General features: G+C 44.1%; 1 protein-coding gene across 1 annotated transcript in view; it reads left to right on the top strand.

Annotated features, from left to right (window-relative positions):
* Positions 1–22,489, top strand: part of LOC119161417 (uncharacterized) — a 130,770-nt gene that overhangs the window by 89,459 nt on the left and 18,822 nt on the right. Inside the window, exon 3 of the mRNA XM_037413873.2 lies at positions 10,803–11,081. Within this exon, the coding sequence (XP_037269770.1) occupies positions 10,803–11,081 (279 nt within the window). The remainder of the gene's footprint in view (positions 1–10,802; positions 11,082–22,489) is intronic.

The following is a 22,489-nucleotide window of genomic DNA, read 5'->3' as shown; positions in this document are numbered from 1 at the left end:
TACAAATTCTGGACGAGTACCGTTTCCTCACCCCACGCTTAATTTTGACAGCGAGAAACATATACCGTGAAGGTCTATATTTAAAAAACGACGCGGTTCGCCCTTTACTTTTATAATTTTCTCTTTTTGTCTTTTTTTTCAATGCATGCGGCCTCATTTCTTACAATTTTATACTATTGTAGTTGTGCGATAAAGCTAATGAACTCATTGCGCGAAAATTCCGGTGTCTGCATCGTTGGTATTGAGCGAAACTTCAGAGTTGTCAGCGGGAAAAAATTCGAAATAGATGCAAAAAATACAGTAGTGATAAAAAAATATTCAATTTAAAAAAGAACAGAACCCAAGACTTTGGTACGTCAAGCAGGTGTTTTACCACAGATGCACACCGGTGCATGTTTTTTATTTCTTTTACAGTATTTATTACAAATATACGTAAAGTACATAAAGTACATACATATGCGGAAAATAGTAAAGGCCACCCATACAAGCGTGCAGACACCGCTACACGGGAAGAAAATTACCCTAATGACGGGTATGAAAATGTATGGCACAACGCATTTCATGAACATTCGATAGCGATCAGGCTGATACTGTAGTTCGTCATAATGTGTTGAATATGTGGAGTCATTAGTACGAAATGTGACCTCGATTATTTAATTGATTCCACATGGATGCCTAGCATGCGAGTCTTCCATTAACTGTGCATACTCATTAGTGAGAACATGTCAGCAGGCATGGAATTGCTTTTGGGGGCCACGAGAAAGCGTTTTTTATAACAATCGAAATTGATCTTTAAAAGCCTTCTGTAGAATGCCCCAATAGAGCATAAACAATAGAGCACAAACATCCAGCAGTATAATATGAAAATGAAGGGGAAGTGGAATGCCACCCTAATAAGACGCGAGAAAACTTTGGGGCTGCAAAAAGAAGGAGTTCGAGCGAATAATTTGGAAAGCAGTAGAGGACAGACAGAGCTAACGTACGCAAAATCTGTTCTTTCTCTAAATTCAAAGGTATACGAGGCTTTAGAAACACTTGGGCTTTGCAGTGAAAGCCGTTATGAGATCAGAACACGGGTCACGTGCAGCGCTGTAGCTGTCAGCCGCCGCCGGCGGTGTCCGTAACCACTATCGCACGAAATAAGGAAAAGCTCAAATAAATGACAACGAAGACATGCGGTGACATAAAGAGATTCAAACCCGGGTCCACTGCGTGCCAGTCTACTATTCTGCCGCTGATCCACGCCAGTGTTTTGGACTCGTTCGCAAACTTGCCTTAGGCAAGCTTGATGTCGGGAAAGGAATCGCCTTCATGTAAGTAATCAAGCGTTTTGTAACAGCAAATGAACAACCAGGCGTCACACAGTGCAAAACGCGTAACGAGTGTGTCGTTCAATGATCCAACACATTACAAAAGCTTGTTTTTCATCAGCTACTACGCGGGCACATACCCACTTCAGGCGAAATTCTTCATCGTCGTCAGCCACTGAATGCAACACAAAGTTAGCCCAAATACTCCTTGCAAGTGTTTATCAGATATCAAGCTCCTTTGTTTCATTTACACGCACCTTCATTCAAGTATACAAGCGTCTTTACGTTTCACCCCAATCACAATGCGGCCCCAGTGGCCGGGAAATTGAGCTGCGATTTCAAGCTCAGCAGCGTAATGCTGCAGGAACAGAAGCGATATCCAATGCACTACCTCGATGGGTTACATCACACGTCGCAAAGAGAACATACACAATTGTGGTTCGCATTGTATTTAGTTTTAAGCCATTCAAAAGAACGCTTCACTTCACAGAGCTGTCAACATTTGCGTTGAATGCGCATTATCTTTATTTTGTTTAATTATACATTATCTCTATTTTGTTTTATTATGGGGCATATGGTGGCTCTCTCACACCTACATATGAATGAGATAGCAGTTGCTCCCTGCAGGTGGACAAGTTGGGCGTGGGTGTCCGTAAGCGATTCCGCCTAACTGCCCTCCCAATATCACACGGCTTAATCCATGAGAAACGTACAAAACTAAACGGGAATTACATCGGTACTCATGTATATTATGCGTGAAAGCTACATGTATTATTAACATAATTTTGTGTTCAGTATATTGCTGAAGAAGGCCTAACAAGCGCTCAAAGGCTTTCTGCGATCTACTGACCTATTATAACGACTCTGAGTGTAACACTCTCATGTGCGTGTATGTGTGTGATTGCGAGATTTTTTCGCACTATTTGTTTTTATTCTTTTTCTTTCAACCCCCTATTACCCAACCTCAGTACACGGTAGAAAGCCAGACACTACGTTTTGGTTAACCTCCCTGCCTTCCTCTTTATCGTCATCTTTTGGTGCACTTTATATTCTTTATCAAAACGACTGCCTTGAGAGAGAACCTTTGACCGGGTAGTGCTCACACGTTCACTGGGTTACTCTACCTTTCTCTCAGTTCCTTTTTTATCAAACTCTATTCTCCCATACCCTAGGGTAACGTAGCTAATCAGCTGCCTTCTATTGCTAGCCCTCCTGCCCGCTCTCTAAATTTTAGGTTTCCTTGTCCACCTGTCGAGCGTGTTATAATATTGATATCAAGACACTAAAGACTGCGTGGAATGCACATGCCCAGATGCTTTCGTCGAGAATTTAGGAGTGGAGGCAGAATTTGCTAATGAAACAGACTGTCCAAGCTGCATAGTCTAAACAAAATCTTGCGCACCAAGTATGAGCCACAAGCAAGAAACGTTTACGCCAAAGCGCACTTGCAGCGATCGACCTATTTCCTTGTCAGCAGAGTAAACACAGGTAGACAATAAAAGCGCGACTAAAAGCAAATAGACAAGCTGATCTTTCAATACACAGCAAGCTTTGTCGCATGATCAAACTGTTATACTCCATCTCCCTCTGGAGGTATAGTAACAACAAAAGCGCAAGGTAAATTGCTATCAGGTGAAGGAATGAGGAAATCAATTTCTTTAGTACTGAGGAGAACAAGCGGTTTGCTTTTCGCGGGCTTTTCGCGGGCACAACTTCTATTATTTTGCCATGTCGTCTGAAGAATATTTTAGTGTACAACGATGTAGTTACGAAGAGTAGCTGACATTCGCGGATTTCGATGATTAATCCCAAGATGTTCCTAACTGCTCCTGGATCAGCATAATTATGCTTGCTTAATATGTCGTTCAAACAGCGTCCCTTCTATTCAATATGCTTCTTCCCTCAAGAAAGTAGAACAGAATAAACCATCTCATCTGTATGCACTAGTCGAATTCTTTTCAATGTTTTATGCAGCCTAATTTCAGATATACAATAAGCAATTTTTCCCATTCCTTTGATCATCTCTCTAAGTATATTTTGCTGACGAAAGAATCAATCCATAGCTGAGAGTGCACTTCGGTGTGTGTGTTTCTTCCTTATGTTCGACCAATGTTGTGCAATCCTCAATCTAAAATGATTAACAAACACGCCTAGTATTCAATCCAGGCACATACTCTCTCGTTCGTGCTCCAGTAGTGATCGCGAGAGGCCGCCACTGGGAATGTGCCACAAAACAAAATGGAAAAAAATAACAACAAAAAATTAATAAATCAGATGGCGCTTGATGTGACATTGGTCTCGTACATGAAATAATGCAGAGAAAGTATACAGTGCTTCCGGGTCCTAGCCAAAGCTAAAAGGGAAAGGTGCCTTTTTTCACACTGGCCTTCGCCTGCTGGTGGTATATTAACAGAAGAGTTCAATTCCGTCTTATGTGCAGTCACATAGCACCCCCTACCCTTGAATGCTGTTTAATGAAGCACGTGCCAGTCGCGCTCCACCGAGTCGTTCTCACACTTTGTCTCTATCACTCGCGGCTTCATACCGCTGAATCTTAACACTGCAGTGATCAACAGTTACGACCACAAGCAATATGAGTATGTCTAATTTAACTAGGAACTGACATAAAAAAAAATTGGCACCGTATCTGCATGCTTCACAGCAAATGTCGTCGAAGGACAATAATCTTGCGCCTGGGGAGAGTGAAGAAAACGTTTATTTGATCTTCTGCGCGACAAAATCGGTAAATTGTATTATGGAGGCGCTGAGTTAGATTGTCTCGATCCGTGCTGCGAAGGCGAACTAGCGCATCGAGCCACGTTAGACACAAGCGCTATCTTGCAGTTATCCTCTGAAACGAAGAAAGGCGTGCGCGCCTGTCTCGGAGGTGATAAGGTGTAGAACGCAAAGTGACGGGCCGGTGCCACCAACATGTCGTCTAAGCAAAGTGTTGGAAATACTGGCCTTTTTGAGCGTAGAATTGCATTTTCAGCGCAGCGTGATAAACGCTACGGTCCTTAGGATTACTTAAGTGTAAAGACACGCATACAGAATATTGGTGTGTTTTTATTGGGCCTCAGATATGCGCAATATTTACTTTTTAATTGAAAATTGCACAAGTAAGAACTCTCAAACCTGAGAAATATTGGTTGGCGCTGTGAATGGTGTTGGTCATTTGGAGTATCGTTTAGGGCCGTTTGGGGTATCGTTACGGCGGACAAAGAGAAAAATATACAGACAGACAGACGGACCGAAATTTCTGCGTCGAAGTACCCCAAGAAATACTGTCGTCTTTAAAATTGTTTCCGTAAAGTGTCTCTTAGCTGGCTCTTAAACTCCTATAGTGGGATAAAACTTAGGAAATGCAGAAGTGGCCTCATCGAGATAACCCAACTGCGGCAGCGGATTGCCTTCGCGACTAAATCATTTGTTATCTCATGCACACTCAGCGAGATTCTCCAATGCCTTGGTCAGCGGCCATTCCCAGCGGTGGTGTAGTGGTTATGCTGCTCGCCTGCTGTCCCTAAGGTCACGGGTTTAATCCTGGCAATGACAGTCACGGTTTCTACGGATTCGGAATGGTAGAGGCCCATGTAATGCGAAATGTAAGTGCACGTTAAGGAACACCAGATGGTAGAAATTTCCCGGGCTCACAACTACAGCACACCTCATACCCATATCGTGGTTTTTGGGGCATTAAACCGCAGAGATTATTTGATTATTTGTATTGGCCACCGATCATACATCATATGACGTCAGTCTAGAGAGCGTTATCGTTGGTGCAGGATTGCGTGCGTCTGCCCCTGTCTGCCCCTGAAGATGTCTGCCCTTGAAGAGTTTTTTAACGTGCACCTAAATCAGAGCACACAGGCCCAAGTGTTTGCGCCTTCATTGAAAGCATTCTAAATTTGCTCACGATTATAGTATGTAACTGAAATTCACCTTTTGAACTGGTGAAGGCCATATTAAGAATTGGTTGGTTAAAGTCACAACATAAGTTCCATTTTTATGTCAATGTAATAATTCCTGAGTGCACGTCTCTATTACCGTGGGCGGAAACATTTTGCATCATGTTATTAATGCATTGGTAAACTCAACATCACAAGTCCAGCGACATTGGATATTGCCCCTTTAGCATTTTGTGGTGCTTCACTTCAGTACACCACCTTAATTGAATGGGTGGTGTTAAAAATAAAGTCAGTATCTCAGCCGCATTTCAAGAAGTTTGAAGTGACATCAAATTGAGATGGTTGTCATTGAATAACATGTGCTAAAACGAAACTTATTCGTTAGTTCGTTATTGAGTTGCAATGACGATTCGTAAAGATAACGCGGTGAAGCCAAACCTCAAGGGTTTGTGGCTCAACATTTTTCTACAGAGGGCAGACATTTGCCATTTGCGAAGCTGGAAATGTAAAATAATCGGAAATGGCTTGCTTCAGTATTTCAACGACACAGCGTGTGACGTTCTGCTTTTCTTTTTGCAAATGTGAAATGATTTTGGAGGTGACAAAGAGGAAGATGAAAGTATTACGCACGTGCAAAATCTGTTTACAATAGAGCAAACTTGGTCTTGTTGGTGAAAAAGTTTTTGAACACATAGCGCAAGTAACGTCGTGAACACAGGAATAGAACACACACAGCACCTTCCCGTGTTCTCGTCGTTACACTTGCGCTGTTTGTTTCACAATGCTTCACCAACACGCCAGGTCTTGCTCATACGTAATCCCTTCCTCTCCATGTCACCCACCTGCTAAATCATTTAACATCCGCAAAAAAGGCAGAACGACTCATGCTCTGCCAAAGCAACACTGAGAAGAACCATTTAAAATCATAATACATTTCCAGCTTCACACATTTCAGTTGTTTGCCCTCTATGAAAGGATGTAAAACCAGAGTCCTGGAGTATGGCTTCACCACACACTCTTTTGAGCCATCACTGTACCTCAGCAACTAACTAAGAAACAAGTTTAGCTTCTGCGCATGTTATTCAATGACGGCCTTCTCAAATTGATGTTACTTGAAAAGTTCTTCAGACTCGGCTGATATAGCGAGATATATGTTTTTGTTTCTTTTCTTTTTTTTAACGCCAACCATTCAATTCAAATAGTGTACTGCAGTGAAGATTCGAGAAATGCTGAAGCGGCAATGCTCAAAACGTTGGCATATGTGTAGCTTTAAAGGGATCCAGCTTGTGGAAACAGTTGGGCAGGTAAAAAAAAAAAAATCTAAGAAGCACGTCTGAATAAGGCTGCCCTGCCGCGGTGGTCTAGTGGCTAAGGTACTCGGCTGCTGACCCGCAGGTCGCGGGTTCGATTCCCGGCTTCGGCGGCTGCATTTCCGATGGAGGCGGAAATGTTGTAGGCCCGTGTGCTCAGATTTGGGTGCACGTTAAAGAACCCCAGGTGGTCGAAATTTCCGGAGCCCTCCACTACGGCGTCTCTCATAATCATATGGTGGTTTTGGGACGTTAAACCCCACAAATAAATCAACGTCTGAATAAGGCTGACATATTATCTGGTGACGTAAGGCCACAAGAACTTACCAAAAACTGATTAACGCTCCTTTGAAGTGCCAGGGAATAGAAGGTCTTCCCAATGTAGCGAGTGTCGGGGATACAAATGGCACTAATAGGGTAGGGTGTTTATAGAGAAACATGCAGAAGAAATTTCACAGCTACAGGAGGGACATCATTAAAGATTATCAAATGGGTGTTGACCGGTGTTCTTTTTGAGCTCGCAAAGCTGCTATAAACCATCATCGGTTTACGAAGTGCAGCGGCTCTTTCGTTGAAACGTCACAGAAAATGAAATTTGCGTCCTTTTGATGAAGGTCGGGTCCACAGAAAAAAAAACGTCTTATCGGGTACGTACTCACTTGAAACGCCCGTTAACGAGCTAGTAATGATGACGACGACGGCATGACTAACAGCACCACTGACCATCTCAACCATATTGCGAGGGTAGCATCCTCATTTAGTCGTTCTGTATCACAATCGCGCACTAATCCGCCGAGTTCTTCGGTCTTCTTCATCTTTGCGGCGGCTGCATTTCCGGTGGAGGCGGAAATGTTGTAGGCCCGTGTGCTCAGATTTGAGTGCACGTTAAAAAACCCCAGGTGGTCGAAATTTCTGGAGCCCTCCACTACGGCGTCCCTCATAATCATATGGTGGTTTTGGGACGTTAAAGCCCACATATCAAGTCTTCTCCATCTTCCCATTATTATCAACCTTGAGATGCACGGTACACGACGCGCTCTCTCTATTGGGGTACATTGCAACTATTCAAAACTTTGCTACTGTACCGTATCCCCACGAAAACAGCACGTTAGGTTTTGACAGCGTATATGTTAAAGATTTTCATTTGTTTATGTAGTGCAAACGGAGGATATCCTGATGAACCAGCACGAGCTCGCTTTATTTTCTTCTTCGTCTTCTACTTCGTTCCCACATCACGTGCGCCGATTTGACTGGCGTGGAAAGCTATAACTACAATTGGCGAGTCTGTTACATTACTAAAAATTACGATCTGAAAATCATAACTAAAAGCCTAGTCACGCGACTGAAATCATGGAACATCGCGTAGCAACTAGTCACGGTGACATGTGCCCGCCAGAACTAAGTGACGCGTACGTAGTGTGGGGAACCGACCAAAACCAGCGCATAGCAAAGCCTAGCCACACGTAGTGCTACCGGTACTAATAGCGAAAAAAAAAGATCTATGTTAGCATCAAATCGTGCTAACCTTGGCGCAGCGAAGCTGGTCCATCCTCAAGCCGAGTCTTTTAGCCCAATGCCAGCTGGTGCTATGTTGCCATTGGTCCTCGCTAGGTTTTGCTATGTCTCAAGTTTTACGTGGGTCTTTCTATGCTGTTAACTAGGTTTTCCTGGGTTCCGCTATGTTGTAACTATGCTTTGACTGACGATCGACCGTCTTCGCTGTGCCAAGCCTCGTGCAACTTCGTGCAGACTCCCCGCATTTTTTTGTCTCTGTTCATTTCTAATTATTCTCTCCCGTTTCCTTTTCTTCTATTTCCTTTTCCTTCTTCCCGTTTTTTGTCTCCCTTTCTCTCTATTTCTCGCTTTCTCTTTCTTTCTATTTCTATCTCTCTATATCTATCTGTGAATCTCTCTGTATATATCGCTTTCTAATTTTTCATGTGCCATGCTTAACTCTTTTCCTACCTCTTTACCCTCACTTCTTTCCTATGGCCTCGCTATGCGATACTACACATGGGTTGCACGTGACGTCATTTCCAGCTGGCAAAGTGAGCAACCGCCATGTTTGACAACATTGAGCCAGGCTGCGCGTGCAGCTTGCCGCTGGGTGGGAGCTTGTCGGCGTCATTCGTACGATATGGCGAAAGGAGACGTGCACGCGCTTTGCCCGCCGTACTTCGAAGAGCTTGTGGGACCGACTCGTGTACGTTAGCGAGCGAAAACTGAAATGTGCGATGGCATATCGACCCGTCCGAACTGCGCATCGGTAGGCGTGCTAAACCGAACGTCGATCTGCTGCCTTCCGTGACATCGTGATAGTGGTGATTTCTACAAGTCACGTCACGCTACAACAAATGAAGGTCTACAAGTCGCTGGATGGCCAAAACTACTTTATCAGCGACTGAGTGAAGAGCATAGCCGCAAAGCAGCTTCCATCACAGCATGTCGTCACTCTAACTGAGGATAGTTACGACGCTCTTTCCCGCTTGAAGTCAAACATGGGCTTCGACTGGAGTTTGGTGCGAGCCCGTGTTGCATCATGGTAGGGGAAATTTTGCTGTTGTTTGCATGGGAGGCGCTCACGCCCCTGTGCTTGTTTCTGTAGTGTAGCAATGCTTGGTTTGTTTTCATCTCGTGAGCTACGGTTTCGTGAGATCAGTACTGCTGATGGTTCATCACGCTCTGGTTCTGCGTCACCGGCAGGCATTTCGAGTGATGTTCCCGATTCCGTAGGTGGCGTGGCTGCTGCGACTGTATCCAGCGCGTTCACCTGTCACTGTTTAGAGCTGTGAAAACGCGCTCATTCTGCGGCAATAGTCGGGTCATAATGGCCGTAGCCCAGCAACTAGTAGGCTCGGTACTCAGTCGCGGTTTGCGTCATCCATTCAATTCGCGGGCTAAAGAAGACATGTTCACTTATGTGGCACTGTTTATCTCATTTATTAACACGAGACGCGACTATTCAAAAGAGAAAAGTCTGCTGTACTTCACTGTGCAAGATTAAATTTCGCGACCTGCGGGTCAGCAGCCGACTTCCTTAGCCACTAGACCACCGTGGCGGGTGTTTTTCTGCATCCAAAAAACGACACAAATAGTCATGGTGAAGCCAGTGGTGCGACCGAAGACTAGATTTTGCCGCTACAAAGCTTCTGGGCAGCTCCTTATGTCCACAAAGATAGCGGTTCTGGGTCCTCTCGTTCCCGTATATGTGACGTACACTGTCGTCCTTTATGAAAGGGAATACGCGAACGCGTCGCCTGCGCTCTGCGGCGGCTGCCTACATCACCATCAACCGACCGCAACAGGAAACACGTTCACTTTCAGCGTCATCTGTTGCCGAAAAAATAATGAGTTATCGCTGGTAAGAAAGTGCTGCTAGATTGCACTCTCTCTCTGCTCACGCCTGCAGTGCATAGTCCACTGCCAACATACTGATACGTGTATGTAACTGTCGTCTTCCTCCTTTTGGGTGTCATTTCAGTGCTTGCGTGCACGTTGTTCACGAATATCAAACGTTGTTCGCGACCACGGCGCAAGATCAAGTAATCGCTCGATATCGGAGAACGTAATCTAGCAGCGTTTGTCTACCGACCATAACTCGTAATCTTGCTTGGTCATAGATGACGCGAAAGCAAACGTGCTTTCTTCACTGGTCGGTTGATGGTGCTGTAGGCAGCCGCTGCAGAGCGCAGGCCACGCGTTCGCGTGTTTCCTTTCATAAAGAAGGACAGTGTACGTGCAACCCAAGTGTATAAGGCTATGCTATGTTTGATAAGCGTGTCTGGATAGCCGAGTTCTTAAGACGCTTGTTTCGGCCCGTGGGTTCGGGAGGTTCAAATTTAGGCCGCAATTTTTGCCGAGTTTTTTTTCTTTCTTTTTTTTTCTCTATTTTTGTGACCTCTTTGCTATACGCCACTCATCTGTCGGCCTTTTTTTGTGGCACATACCCGTTCAGGTTGATAGTTTTGGGGTCACGACACTACGTCGAGCTAGAAGCACTTCGCTGTTACACCCATTTAGTAGGATGATAGTTTTGGGTTCACACATTACGCCGAGCTAGACGCGCTTCGACATTATAACTTCACATCTGTATCATTAATAACAAAAACTTAGACGACGTTGATTAAACACTTGCTCTGCTGTTGGTTCCAGCCGTGTTTTTCTTTATACCTAATACAAAAAATATTCAGTGGCAAAAACAAAACAGCGACGTTAAAGTGTGTTAACCTTGTATCGATAGCATCGACAGCTTAATGTGTTCACCTTGGGCGCAGGGAGCTCGTGACGAGCGTGATGCAGCTGCGTGGTGCACCATTCCGGAACTACTTCGCGGAAGTGGACCGCGACGAGGCGTTGCTGGACGACCTAGCGCCGCCATCGTCCGAGCAGCGGGTGCGCGTGCCCTTCGGCAGCGACGTCGACGAAGCGCAGGTGTGCGACGTCCGCGTCGAGGTGCGCTACCCGCGCTTCGGCGTCGACAAGGACGGCGACATGCGCCTCATCGTCAACGACGGCGGTGACTTCAAGCAGCCCGTGCGCGTTGAAGTCTGCAGGTATTGTTCGCGGGAGATGGAGGATGTGCGGCATTACAGTATCTATCTATCTATCTATCTATCTATCTATCTATCTATCTATTATCATTGGCCTTCAACCCTTCGCTTTCAACTATCCCTCTCGGTTCTGCAGCGCAGGGTAGCAAACAAAGGGCAAAATACGAATAGGTGTGTGTACGCGCACATGTATGTGTGCGTGCATGTGGGTTGGCGGGCGGGAGCATTGAGTAATGCTTGCGAAAAAATACCGTACATCATTTAAACGGAAAAATTGATAACTCGACCGTGAGGTACGCTCACAAAAAGAAAAAAAAATTGCGCTGAAGAAGCAACACGAAGGAACTCTTGTCCTGTCCGTCTTCTTTTCGTGTTTGCCTTTCTTCACGAAAACTTTACGCCAATAAATGGGCGTTCCTAGTCAACTCTAAATGTTTCTTTATCACCCTGACCATAGCAGCCACAGTAATATTCATGCTGCTTCATGCGACCCCATGTACGATAACCGAACTTGCCAGTTTCAGCAATGTTGTTAATTAGGCACTCTGTGCTGCATTTTTTATACTTTACTAATATTTCGTATATTGAGGGCAACAAACGAGATGCATATTGTGGTTACCTGGTTATCATTTCTATCTCTGTTTTTTTTTTATGATGCCAAAAGTTTGCATGATTGCTCTGTTAGCTTCAGAGAGCATTTTAGTGGATTGTTAGTTAGGGCAAGCTCTTAAAAAACTTTGTTTGGTCTAAACGGTTGCCACTTATCTAAGAAGCTTCAAGGGCAGGATTCAAAATGTTTATTTTCGCTGACCATTCTAGATTATTAACTATAAAAGTCGCAGAATTCATTAAATGACCACTTGTTGTTTGATTTCAATAAATTGACGCAGCATTAAGAGATATTTGCACTGTGACATCAGAGGCTAAATGACTCGTCATGCAGTAGCGGGCAGCCTAGGAACTTCGAAGGGTTTATTTGGTGTTGCTGTCGTTCACATCAACTTAACCTCTTATCGCGTGGTTAAAAAAAATAACACGAATGTACAGGATGAAGGTAATGAGCATCTAAAGGCTCATTCACACCAGCGACTAACGCACCACGCGCACGATCAAATGAGTCGGAAATGGCCACTGTAGTCGCAAAGCGACTAATTTGGCTCCATCACGTATTTGCAGTAGCAAACGTCTGAAACAATCAGGTGCGCAAAAATAGTATGCAGCTTATGTCACTGCGCAATGACAGTGTGAGCCATACGTGAGCCGATGTGAATTTTGTGCGGCGATGAGTACAAGTTCTGTGCAGTGCCGAACAGTGGTCGCCTTGAGACTATTCTCGGTCGTATGTATGTTTTTATCGGCAGTCGCGAATGGTCCAGGCCCCCTACTAATCGCAAGTATGAATGAGCCTTAATTATACAGGTTTTACTTAGACAATTCAATTGACTTACGCTACCATATTACCGAATTTTCTGGAAATACTTGTGCTCAAATTCTATATGTTTCACTTCTATTGTTACGCGGTGTATTAGTTTCATAGATTGTTCCCTACATTTACACCAGATACTACACGAACAGCCAAGATCTATTTCATAATAATCTCAAAATTGGCTACCATTATTTCTCCTTCATACCACCATGTGTTTGCATCTTGATGTCGCGAAAACTTATCACATTATCACATTTAGTTCCGTTTACCTACGGCCCCGCCGCGGTGGTCTAGTGGCTAAGGCACTCGGCTGCTGACCCGCAGGGCGCGGGTTCGAATCCCGGCTGCGGCGGCTGCATTTCCGATGGAGGCGGAAATGTTGTAGGCCCGTGTGCTCAGATTTGGGTGCACGTTAAAGAACCCCAGGTGGTCTAAATTTCCAGAGCCCTCCACTACGGCGTCTCTCATAATCATATAGTGGTTTTGGGACGTTAAACCCCACATATATATCAATCCGTTTACCTACGTGCTTCATCTCAAGCTATTTGCTTTTCGTTACAAGCTTCTGCCCTGCCGGGCAGAAAGATATGATCCCCTTATTTTATCGTGGGGCGTTAACCATGATGAGCTGCATAAATGTTCCGACCGAAGATTGCTCTAATGGAGATCGCCTGAAGAATTCTACACAAGCATAATCCATGTGAGTATGCACGGCGCAATAAGCCTCAAAGGAAATTACGAAGTCTTGAGTCTGCAGTGTTCTTTCTATCTCGTGGTCTATTATGTTTTTAAGATTAATTCGTTTGCTTCTGTTCTTCAGACTTGCCTTTATACCCGACCTCAGTGGTTTGTTGCAAAAGTCTCTTTTATCGCTGATAAACTGATAAGCCTGACGATATCATTTCGGAGCCGCAGGTTCATATTAACAGTAAAACTTTACAACCAGCTCCTGTTGAACGGAAAGCGTTCTGTCACTTCGACTTCCATGGGAATAAGTGCCATTTTAAACAACAAATACAGCTTTGTTTTCTTATTACTTTGTGTACTAATTGAATTATTCACATAATCTGGCGTCCTTTCGATTGGATATGTATTTTTCTTATCGGCTTTCGTCAGATATATGTATTTCCTTTTAAATTTATGTTGTACTATATTCCCAGTCGGCCTATTTCTATTTTTGGTTAGGTAAAGCAGGACTTCCGATACAAGTATTACAGTCTTGACATTATACCAAGATTTGAAAATTATCCCAATAAATTAAGCATTATTGTTCTTGCTCACGCAGCTCTATTTAACACTTTACGTCTGTTTTACTTGAAACATAATGTTGATGATTTTTTTATTGTCTCCCACGCATTGGAAGGTCTTAAATCAGCTTAATATTACGAAAGCGGCCTTGAAGCAGTGACCGAAAAAACTCGTTTCCCAGACTGACAACTCCGACGTGCTAGGCAAGATGCCACTGGGCGAAACAGGAAATATGACACAGAAAGACAATATAGGCTACGCCCAGAGATAACAATGAATAGTTATTGGCCTTTTTCTGGCTTCATGGCTATCGGCGCCGGCGATCCCCTGCCTCGTCGATTTCGATATATCGTCGTCTCCCCCCCCCCCCCCCCGTTCAGAATCCGGCATTACAAGGTGTCAGGCAAGTTTGGGTTCGGCCGGTTTACTCTTCATCTTAGTTCGTAAAACATCGCATCGTTGCAAGGCGAGCCTCGCAGGATGTATCGCTCATCGAGCGTGATAGATGAGCCGTCGGTAGCATCGCCACGACTGCGCAGTGCACCCGAAAGAACAAAAAAAAGAAGTCACAGTTTCGCCAAAATAGTGAAACAATTGATTTGATAGCAACATATTCGAATGTTTTACGAAGCAAAGCTGTCATTTTTAAGATCAATAATAATTTAATAAACATGCGCTTGGTAAGTAACCAAAATTCCGTCGTCGCGGCACAGTAGATGATCACAACAAGGCTAGTGCGTAGTGACGGCGTTAAAGAGAAGTGCCTGCTGCGGGCAGACCATGCTGGTACTAAGGGTTATGCATCATGTGCCGCCGCTGGTGGCAGCTCATTTATATGTGAATGGCCACTCCAGGTACAATTTTAGCACCATTTTTTTCGTGTGGAGAGCGCAGCCAGTAGAAGCTCTCGCCTTCAGTCGTGGCAAGAGCCGCACGCTCACCGTTGCCGCGATAGCTCGACAACCATAAGCACCCCCCCCCCCTCCCCTTCATTTCTCACAACAAGATAAGCGTGCGCGCAGATGACCCCGGCCGGAAAGGCGATGTTCACTCCACACCCCGTAAAGAGATGATGGCGGCAATGGCAAAAAAATGAAATTAGCGATAGCTATGTACACTGGCAAGAAGGTTACATGAGAATTAGGATTAACCTTGAAAATAACGCAATGAAGAGACATCTTACACGAAATGTGTACGGAGTACAAGCGTGTCTTCATTCATTAACGAGTTCTTACTAATGCATTCAGTTCGCTATGGCATAGACTGTGTATACTTCGAACATAATGAGGTTTCCTTACCCCCTATTTCTGCTATTTTCAATCATACCGCAGGGCTCCAAACAATGCCAGCAAACTAGGTACACTCTATATAATATTCCCGTGTGCTCAGATTTGGGTGCACGTTAAAGAACCCCAGGTGGTTGAAATTTACGGAGTCCTCCACTACGGTGTCTCTCATATCATATGGTGGCTTGGGGACGTTAAACCCCACATATCTAATCTATCTATCTATCTATCTATCTATCTATCTATCTATCTATCTATCTATCTATCTATCTATCATATATTCTTACCAAAGTTCCCACTTGTTGGAGACAATGCTTATTTGCAGTACTCTCCTCCTAAATGAATATCAAGAATGCTTCGAAAAAAAAAACACACAAACACAAATTTGTATGTTATATACCTGCGCTAGGCTTTCCAGGACATCATACGCTCCAGCATCTTGAGCCGTCACCAGTTTGTTCATAGCTTCTTTGAGACTCAAACTCATTTTAGTTTCCGAAAACATGCGTCTCTCATAGTTATATAACGGTTTCGGGGCGTTAAACCCCACATATAAATCAAATCGTTTCCGAAAACGGTCTAATGTTGTTGCACAATATAAAGGTATTCCGCAGCCTCTGTACTTGCTCTCTGTAACTTCAATATCGCATGCGTTACTTCGTTTGTTTGTTTGTTTCTTTGTTTGTTTGTTTTAAGCATAAGCACTTTCTTTCGAAGACAAAGCGTAGAAAACGTGTCACTTATGCGGAGGAGTTTTTAAGTAAGGCAGGCACAATTTGCCGACATTCATAAGATAATTTAGAATACATAAGAAAACGTATCTATTAACTTGCGTATTCTGCATTAGTTGAATTGATTTCAGCGTTAGTTAGATACAGCGCCAACACAAAGACGGTCGTGCTTTAATGCACACATGGCGCTTCTCTCGTGAGTGTGCTCATCTTTCGTTATGTATATGTAAACCAGTCATAGTTCAGGCCATGTGAAATAAGCTACAAACAGTTTATTGATTTCCTTGTCATACGGTGTTGTGAACCAGTTCCTTCACCGTCAGAACTAATACCCAGGAGGAGTTGAGTTCGGAGACGGTGGCACTCAGCCTCTCGACAACGACTAATCCTTCCTTGCACCACAACATGTTAGTAGCTGTCAACACTAACCTACGAGCACATCCTTCGTTGCGCCACTACAAGTTAGTTGCTGTAAACACTAACCTACGAGCACATTAGACAGAAGTGCAAGAAAAACACTGGAGATATTACTCGCTTTTGGGGGTCGAACTTTAGGCCTGTCTTTTTAGTTATTTTTCGACAGCCTTTCAGCAGCTTACTATACGAGACTCAGCTCTCTCGACCAGTAAGTTTGTTGTTTTTTTTTTTTCGCTAAGCCGCATTATACGCTGAGCCATAACAAACGCTGGCTGCACGCTGCCGGCTTGCGCAGAAACAGCCCGCGCACAGCCACAGCTGATGCTTTTTCAGTACCAAAGCGCCGTTTGCTTCTAACATTCGAGGGAGCAAAATTACTCCGGCTAAGACGAGCGAAGGACGCCTGGGAATACGTGTTGACCAAGTACACGTCTAGCAGTTCTCGCTGCTGACGTTGAGGCGACGACGGTCCGTTGCCGTCTCAAGACATTGTGTGTATAGAGAGTGTCCCTTCCGGCACTGAAGCTCGTTTTTGCTTCCACATATCGCGTCACACCAATGCAATTGGCAACAGCGCCGCAGCCACGACCGAACGAGATGTACGCTTTCGCTTGGTAGCGACGGAGGCCGCGGGTACAGGCACAGAAGAACCATCTATTTTGGCACACATCTCGAAAGTGGCCCCGCAGGCATCCCGGCGTATGCCTGCGCTCGATTGGTTGATTGAATACTTCGGCTAGGCGTCGTTAGTAACGGGTCTTTGCGTTTAACAATATTTAGCACTGCAACGACGTAAGCCCGAGTACCGCAGCTATACCAAGACAGCCAGACGGAGCTAACAGGTTGGCTCTTAAATATTGTTATTCTCAGTTTGAATATGCCTTCATGGTTACACGTGAAACAATATCCAAGATTGATTTATATGTGGTGTTCAACGTCCCAAAACCACCATATGATTATGAGAGACGCCGCAGTATAGAGGGCTCCGAAAATTTTGACCACCTGGGGTTCTTTAACGTGCACCCAAGTCGGATAACATGGGCAAACGCTGTCCAAGAGTTTTCCAATACCTAGTAATATTCGATAGCGCGTCTCAAACGGGGCTGGAGAGTCCGAGTCATAGGGGAAAGTATTGATGGGAGATTTGTCATAGCCGGCGCATAACGGGGAATTTAAAAAAACAAGTAAAGGTTGGCTCGCTCGTTATTTCTCAAGAAGACTTATGTGAGTCTACTCAAAACCAATTCTGACTGAAAGCACTTACATAACAATCTGCAGCGGCACATTTTCGTGACTGTGTGTCCAGGCTGACGTGGACCAACCTTTACCTAAATATACATAGCGGAGGTGCCACAAGGTGACTGTCATATTTTTTTGTTACCATTTGCATTTAATTAACCAAACTTACTTGTCTATAATACATTCTTGCATGTAATGGCTCAAGTGCAAATGTCACATTGGGTCACCACGTTTGAAAGCATCAAATTCAGCGGATTCCAGCTCGGCATGGTTCCTTGCCTCTTTTTTTTTTCTCTGCAGCATCTCAATGTTGATAAAGAAAAAAGCGAACACAAGGTACGATGAGAGGTGAGTGCGCCCCGCGATCACTCCGCTGGCGTGTGCGACAGGATCGCTCGCGAAACGAGTTTCACGCGCCTGTGACTCTACTCAATGGCTGACTTGGCAATCACCAAATGCGTTGGTGGAGCTTCAGCTACAAGCACTGCATAAATAAGCTGCTGCGTGACGCTCTGTGCCAACGCACACCGGCTAAAGGATAAGGAAGAGGAAGCCCCCTTTTATTTATTTGTATCTGCTGTTACTTCGTCGCCTTGTGACTTTTTTCATCGCGGCCATAAACTCTCAGATATTTGTTACACAGTTCTCAGGATTGACTGCCAATAGTGCCACTTTCACACGCGCAAGGCACGTGGGCCGGCAGTCGGTTCACTTGTTGTATTTATTTATTTATTTATTTATTTATTTATTTATTTATTTATTTATTTATTTATTTATTTATTTATTTACGTAGTACTCGGAATACCGTCCTGAGGTTTTACAGTAGTGGCCATGAAGAGAATTCGAATATGCCGATACACATTCACAATATTTTACAATAGTTATATAGGGTCACAAGATATATTTATTTGTTTATATACTATGATATTTATTTATTCACGTAGGAGTTTTCCTCTCGCTGTTGGAAACCCGGAGAAAAAAATACCAAAATATTAATGTGTAACTGTTGAATATTCCCTTGCTAAAGTGCGACGCAAAATTTCTTGTCGATAATATGAATAAATTATGGTTGGTGTCACTCTCGCACTTTGCGAATTATATATATATATATATATATATATATATATATATATATATATATATATATATATATATATATATATATATATAATGGAACAGCCACTTAGCCACTTATTCGAAGGAATGCGCAAAACAACCCACAAGCAATCTACGCGTATATATGGCTTACACCTAATTGGACAACGCCAGATAATAACTAAGAAATAAAATTTTCGAAATTTTACTTTTGTGGTGTCAGTGACGCACGTTACAAAACAACAGACAGTCGAAAGTTCCGGAGCCCTTCACTACAGCATCCCTAATAATCATATCGCAGTTTTGGAACGTAATACCCTTGATATAATTCAAGTTGTACTTCGCAGAGCACGCGATACAATTTTCAGGTGTGTGGCAATCAATTTTGAGCACTTGAAGCTGTTACGTGCACCTAAATTCAAGCAGACATGTGTTTTTTTTTTACCTGCATCCTCGTGGTTGCCAACGCATTGGCGAAATAAAGTCATCAATAAAAAAACACATTTGCAACCTGAACCCAGAGCTAATAAATTTTAAAGAAAAAATTCGATATGCAAAAGCAATTAAGAAAACTCTAGGCACATTACAGTAGTCAGGTTTTCATTTATAAAATTATTTCATCTCACTTATTGATACTGTTAGCCTTTTTCGACTGGCTACAACAGCATGGGAATGAAGTCATATTTAAACATGAATGCACATAGAAGAAACATAAAGAGGGAACTATTGACTACTGGAACGCATATCAATTCACAGCACATGTTAAGATACATATGACAAAAGATAACCGCCAAAAGGGAATGTGCCCAGTAAAGCATTCCACAAAGTTTCATCGACTGCGTTTAAGTGAGGATGACTACATATTGCTGAAGTTGTTGCTTTGGTCTGCGCATATCTATAATTAGTGCTCTGTTTTTTGGAACTTGCTCAGAATAAATAGGCATTTCGCTGTCGTTTGAAGCATTTCAAGTTTGCTATAGCCGACTGGACGCGTTGGCATTGTTGTTTATACTTCGAACGATGATGCTAGTTGGAAGTATTTACCAGAAAAGTTGCAGTTTCGCCGCAAGGGCGTAACAAGGAATTTATTAGAAAAGAAAACAAAAATTTGAGTTATGCCAAGTAAGGCTAGCTGCTAATTCTAGCATCCGACCGGGCTTGATTCAACAAATTTCTGCTGCCGCAGCGAGCGAAGTCACCTTCGTGCGGTCTGTCCATATAGTGCAAACAGCAGTGATAACACAGACCATGCGTACGTAAATGTGAGCTGTCTGCTGATTCCTGTTAAGATAGAGTGTGGGACAAGATAAGTTCCTGCTGGAGTGACGCATACTTCGTCAAGGCGGTAGACTTAACAAGCAGTTATTTGCACAGAACCATGGTAAGTATATTGAGCATCAGCTATGGAAACATTGGTTTCGCTGTGCATGACCGAAGTGACGGTGCGATCTGCATGATTTCACCTTTCCTTTATCTTTTAGTGGAAATTCATTTCATTTCATATAACAAAGCATACTCTATTGTTTTCACTACTATATGTGCATCTCAGATCCTCTTCTCTTCATTTTATTGAATTTCATAATGCTCTAAACCTCATGAGAAAATAAAACATATCCCTCGCCGCTGTAAAGTGACTCTGCATAGCTACACTTCAGTTAGATTACACATTAGAAAATGTAACCAGTTTCAGGTAGGCACATAGTTGTTCTAGAAATCATTCGTACGCGAAACACAAACCCAGTGTCACTGCGAGAGTGAAGCAATGAATACAATAGCAATAAAGTGGAATGTTATACAGGCCAACAGCGTTTTGAGCAATATGAACTGTAATAAAATAAGCTTGCTAACCAAGCAGCTGAGCCGTGGCATGGCCAGGCCCATATGAAGACTGAGATCTGATTACGACAGCACGCACTGTGTAGAATGGTGATTTTAATGACAAGCGGCTCTCGTGGTAAGAGCTTTGTCATATGTCAGAGATAGCGCGCGCATGACGTAAGACAAGAAGGTCCCAGCGTACTGGTGCTTTAACGTGGTGGCTACACAATTACGCCAGCGTATTATGTTTGATGCCAATGAACACTGTCGGCGTGGGCGCGAGAACTTACAGCAGAGCAACCGCACACCGCACCGTCCCCGAGAGGCAAACGGCACGTTGCTGACTTGTGTATACGAAAGGTTGCATCAATATCACCGGGCCTGACCACGACAGATGCGACTTCTCGACATTGCTTATATTCAGACAAACGATTGCCATCATTGGCTCTGGCAGCTTGCTTGAATGCGAACTGAGCGGCGAGCGCGCATTGTCACATCGCATACAGAGTCACCAGCCTCGTTAGCTACAATGTGAGATCGTCGCTTTGCAGGTCACTTTTACGATAGGGCTGGTTAGACCCCACTGAGCCGCACTCTAGACCATTCACGCTAGGGAAGGTTTTGAACAAGCCACTGCGACGTTGAAGCAGCTGAAGTTGCTCAGAGAGAAGCACGCATCGCCAACTCTGAATGTTGTCTATAAGTAGCTCGAGGCTTAATACTCTTAGGCAACTGGTGGCGAAGCGAATGGTCGGTGGTTTGACTCCGGGGTTGCAGACCTCGTTCAAATTTTTGTCGCAATAAAAGAAACTCAGGTGGGCCCGTAGAGGTTACAAAAAACACAGTCACAGCTTTGCCGCAAAGGCGAAGCAACGAACACCATATCAACAAATTGGAAGGTCACGCGCAAAATATGGCAAGCAGACCGAAACGTACCCCGCAATTATCACGTTAACCTCACATTAGAGGTTAACGCGAATAAGCGTCTCAGTTGTTACTTCGCTGTGTCTGAAAAGCATGCCATTTTCGCAAACGGAGGCTGTGCCACGATTGCAGTGATCTTTGTGTGCCCGGTAACTACAACACAATCGTTCGGACGAAACTCAAAGGCTAGCCAAGGCGTACGGTTCTCCCCCTGCAAGGTAAGGGCGCGCGATCGAGCGTACTCCCCCTTATTCTTTACGCTGGCCAAAGTACGCGTGAGAGATGAGAGCCGTCGCGCGCTCACTGCGCCATCTAGCTGTTAATGCTTAAAACACGATAATTCCTTCCCAAAATGCCCGCCAACAGCGGTAAGTGGTAGATATGAATAGCTTGCCGAACAGCCTGCCGTATCTCTCGGTAGCTCAGTGGTTAACGCCTCACATTCGTGGCGTGGAGGTCTCTCGTTCGATTCCACGCAGCTGAGCCTATCTTTTTTTAATGATTTTCTTTTCTTTCTTGCATTTTCATAAATATATATACGTATACATATACGGTGCATGACATCGACGCTGACGGTGAAATCCAGCCGAGAGTGTCCATATCATTGCTTTCGCGATAAAAATTTTAACTGTCGTGACCGAACGTCCGTAATGGTGGTCCGCTCCAATGTGACATTCTGTGTTTTAATAAAAACTGACCGACAATCCTGCCAAGGAAAGTATAGTGGACGTTAACAGAAGTAATTGCATTGTAATTGTGAAAAACGAAAAGTGGAAGAAGAGATAACTTGCCGTGGGCAGGGACTGAACCAGTGGACCTTCGAATAACGCGTCTGACGCTCTACCAACTGTACTATCACAGCGGCTATCCCCCCCCCCCCCCGTGCACTTTATCAGGTAGGTATGTGCATTTCAACGCGGGACCGTCAGTCAGTGCCGCATGTTGTCATTTCAGCGAGCGTGGGACACTCATTTTTAGTTTCAGACCCTTGATGACTGAACAAACTTTATACTTATGTGATCTCCTCGGCCAACCAGACCCGTTCGGTGCACCAACAATTTTCCTTACTACCGCTCGCCTGTTCACCGAATGCATTGGGTGGTCAAGGCTTTTAGTATTTAGCAGTTCCATCAGCCTGTTAACGATAGAACTCTCAGGGAGACGGGAGTGGGAAAGCATGCAGAAACGTCCACATTCTCGTAGTTCATCATGTAATATTCACATTAA

Source organism: Rhipicephalus microplus, chromosome X (assembly GCF_043290135.1).
Source record: "Rhipicephalus microplus isolate Deutch F79 chromosome X, USDA_Rmic, whole genome shotgun sequence".
In the NCBI taxonomy this organism is placed as follows: Eukaryota; Metazoa; Arthropoda; class Arachnida; order Ixodida; family Ixodidae; genus Rhipicephalus; species Rhipicephalus microplus.
This window is presented reverse-complemented; position numbering and strand designations above follow the sequence as displayed.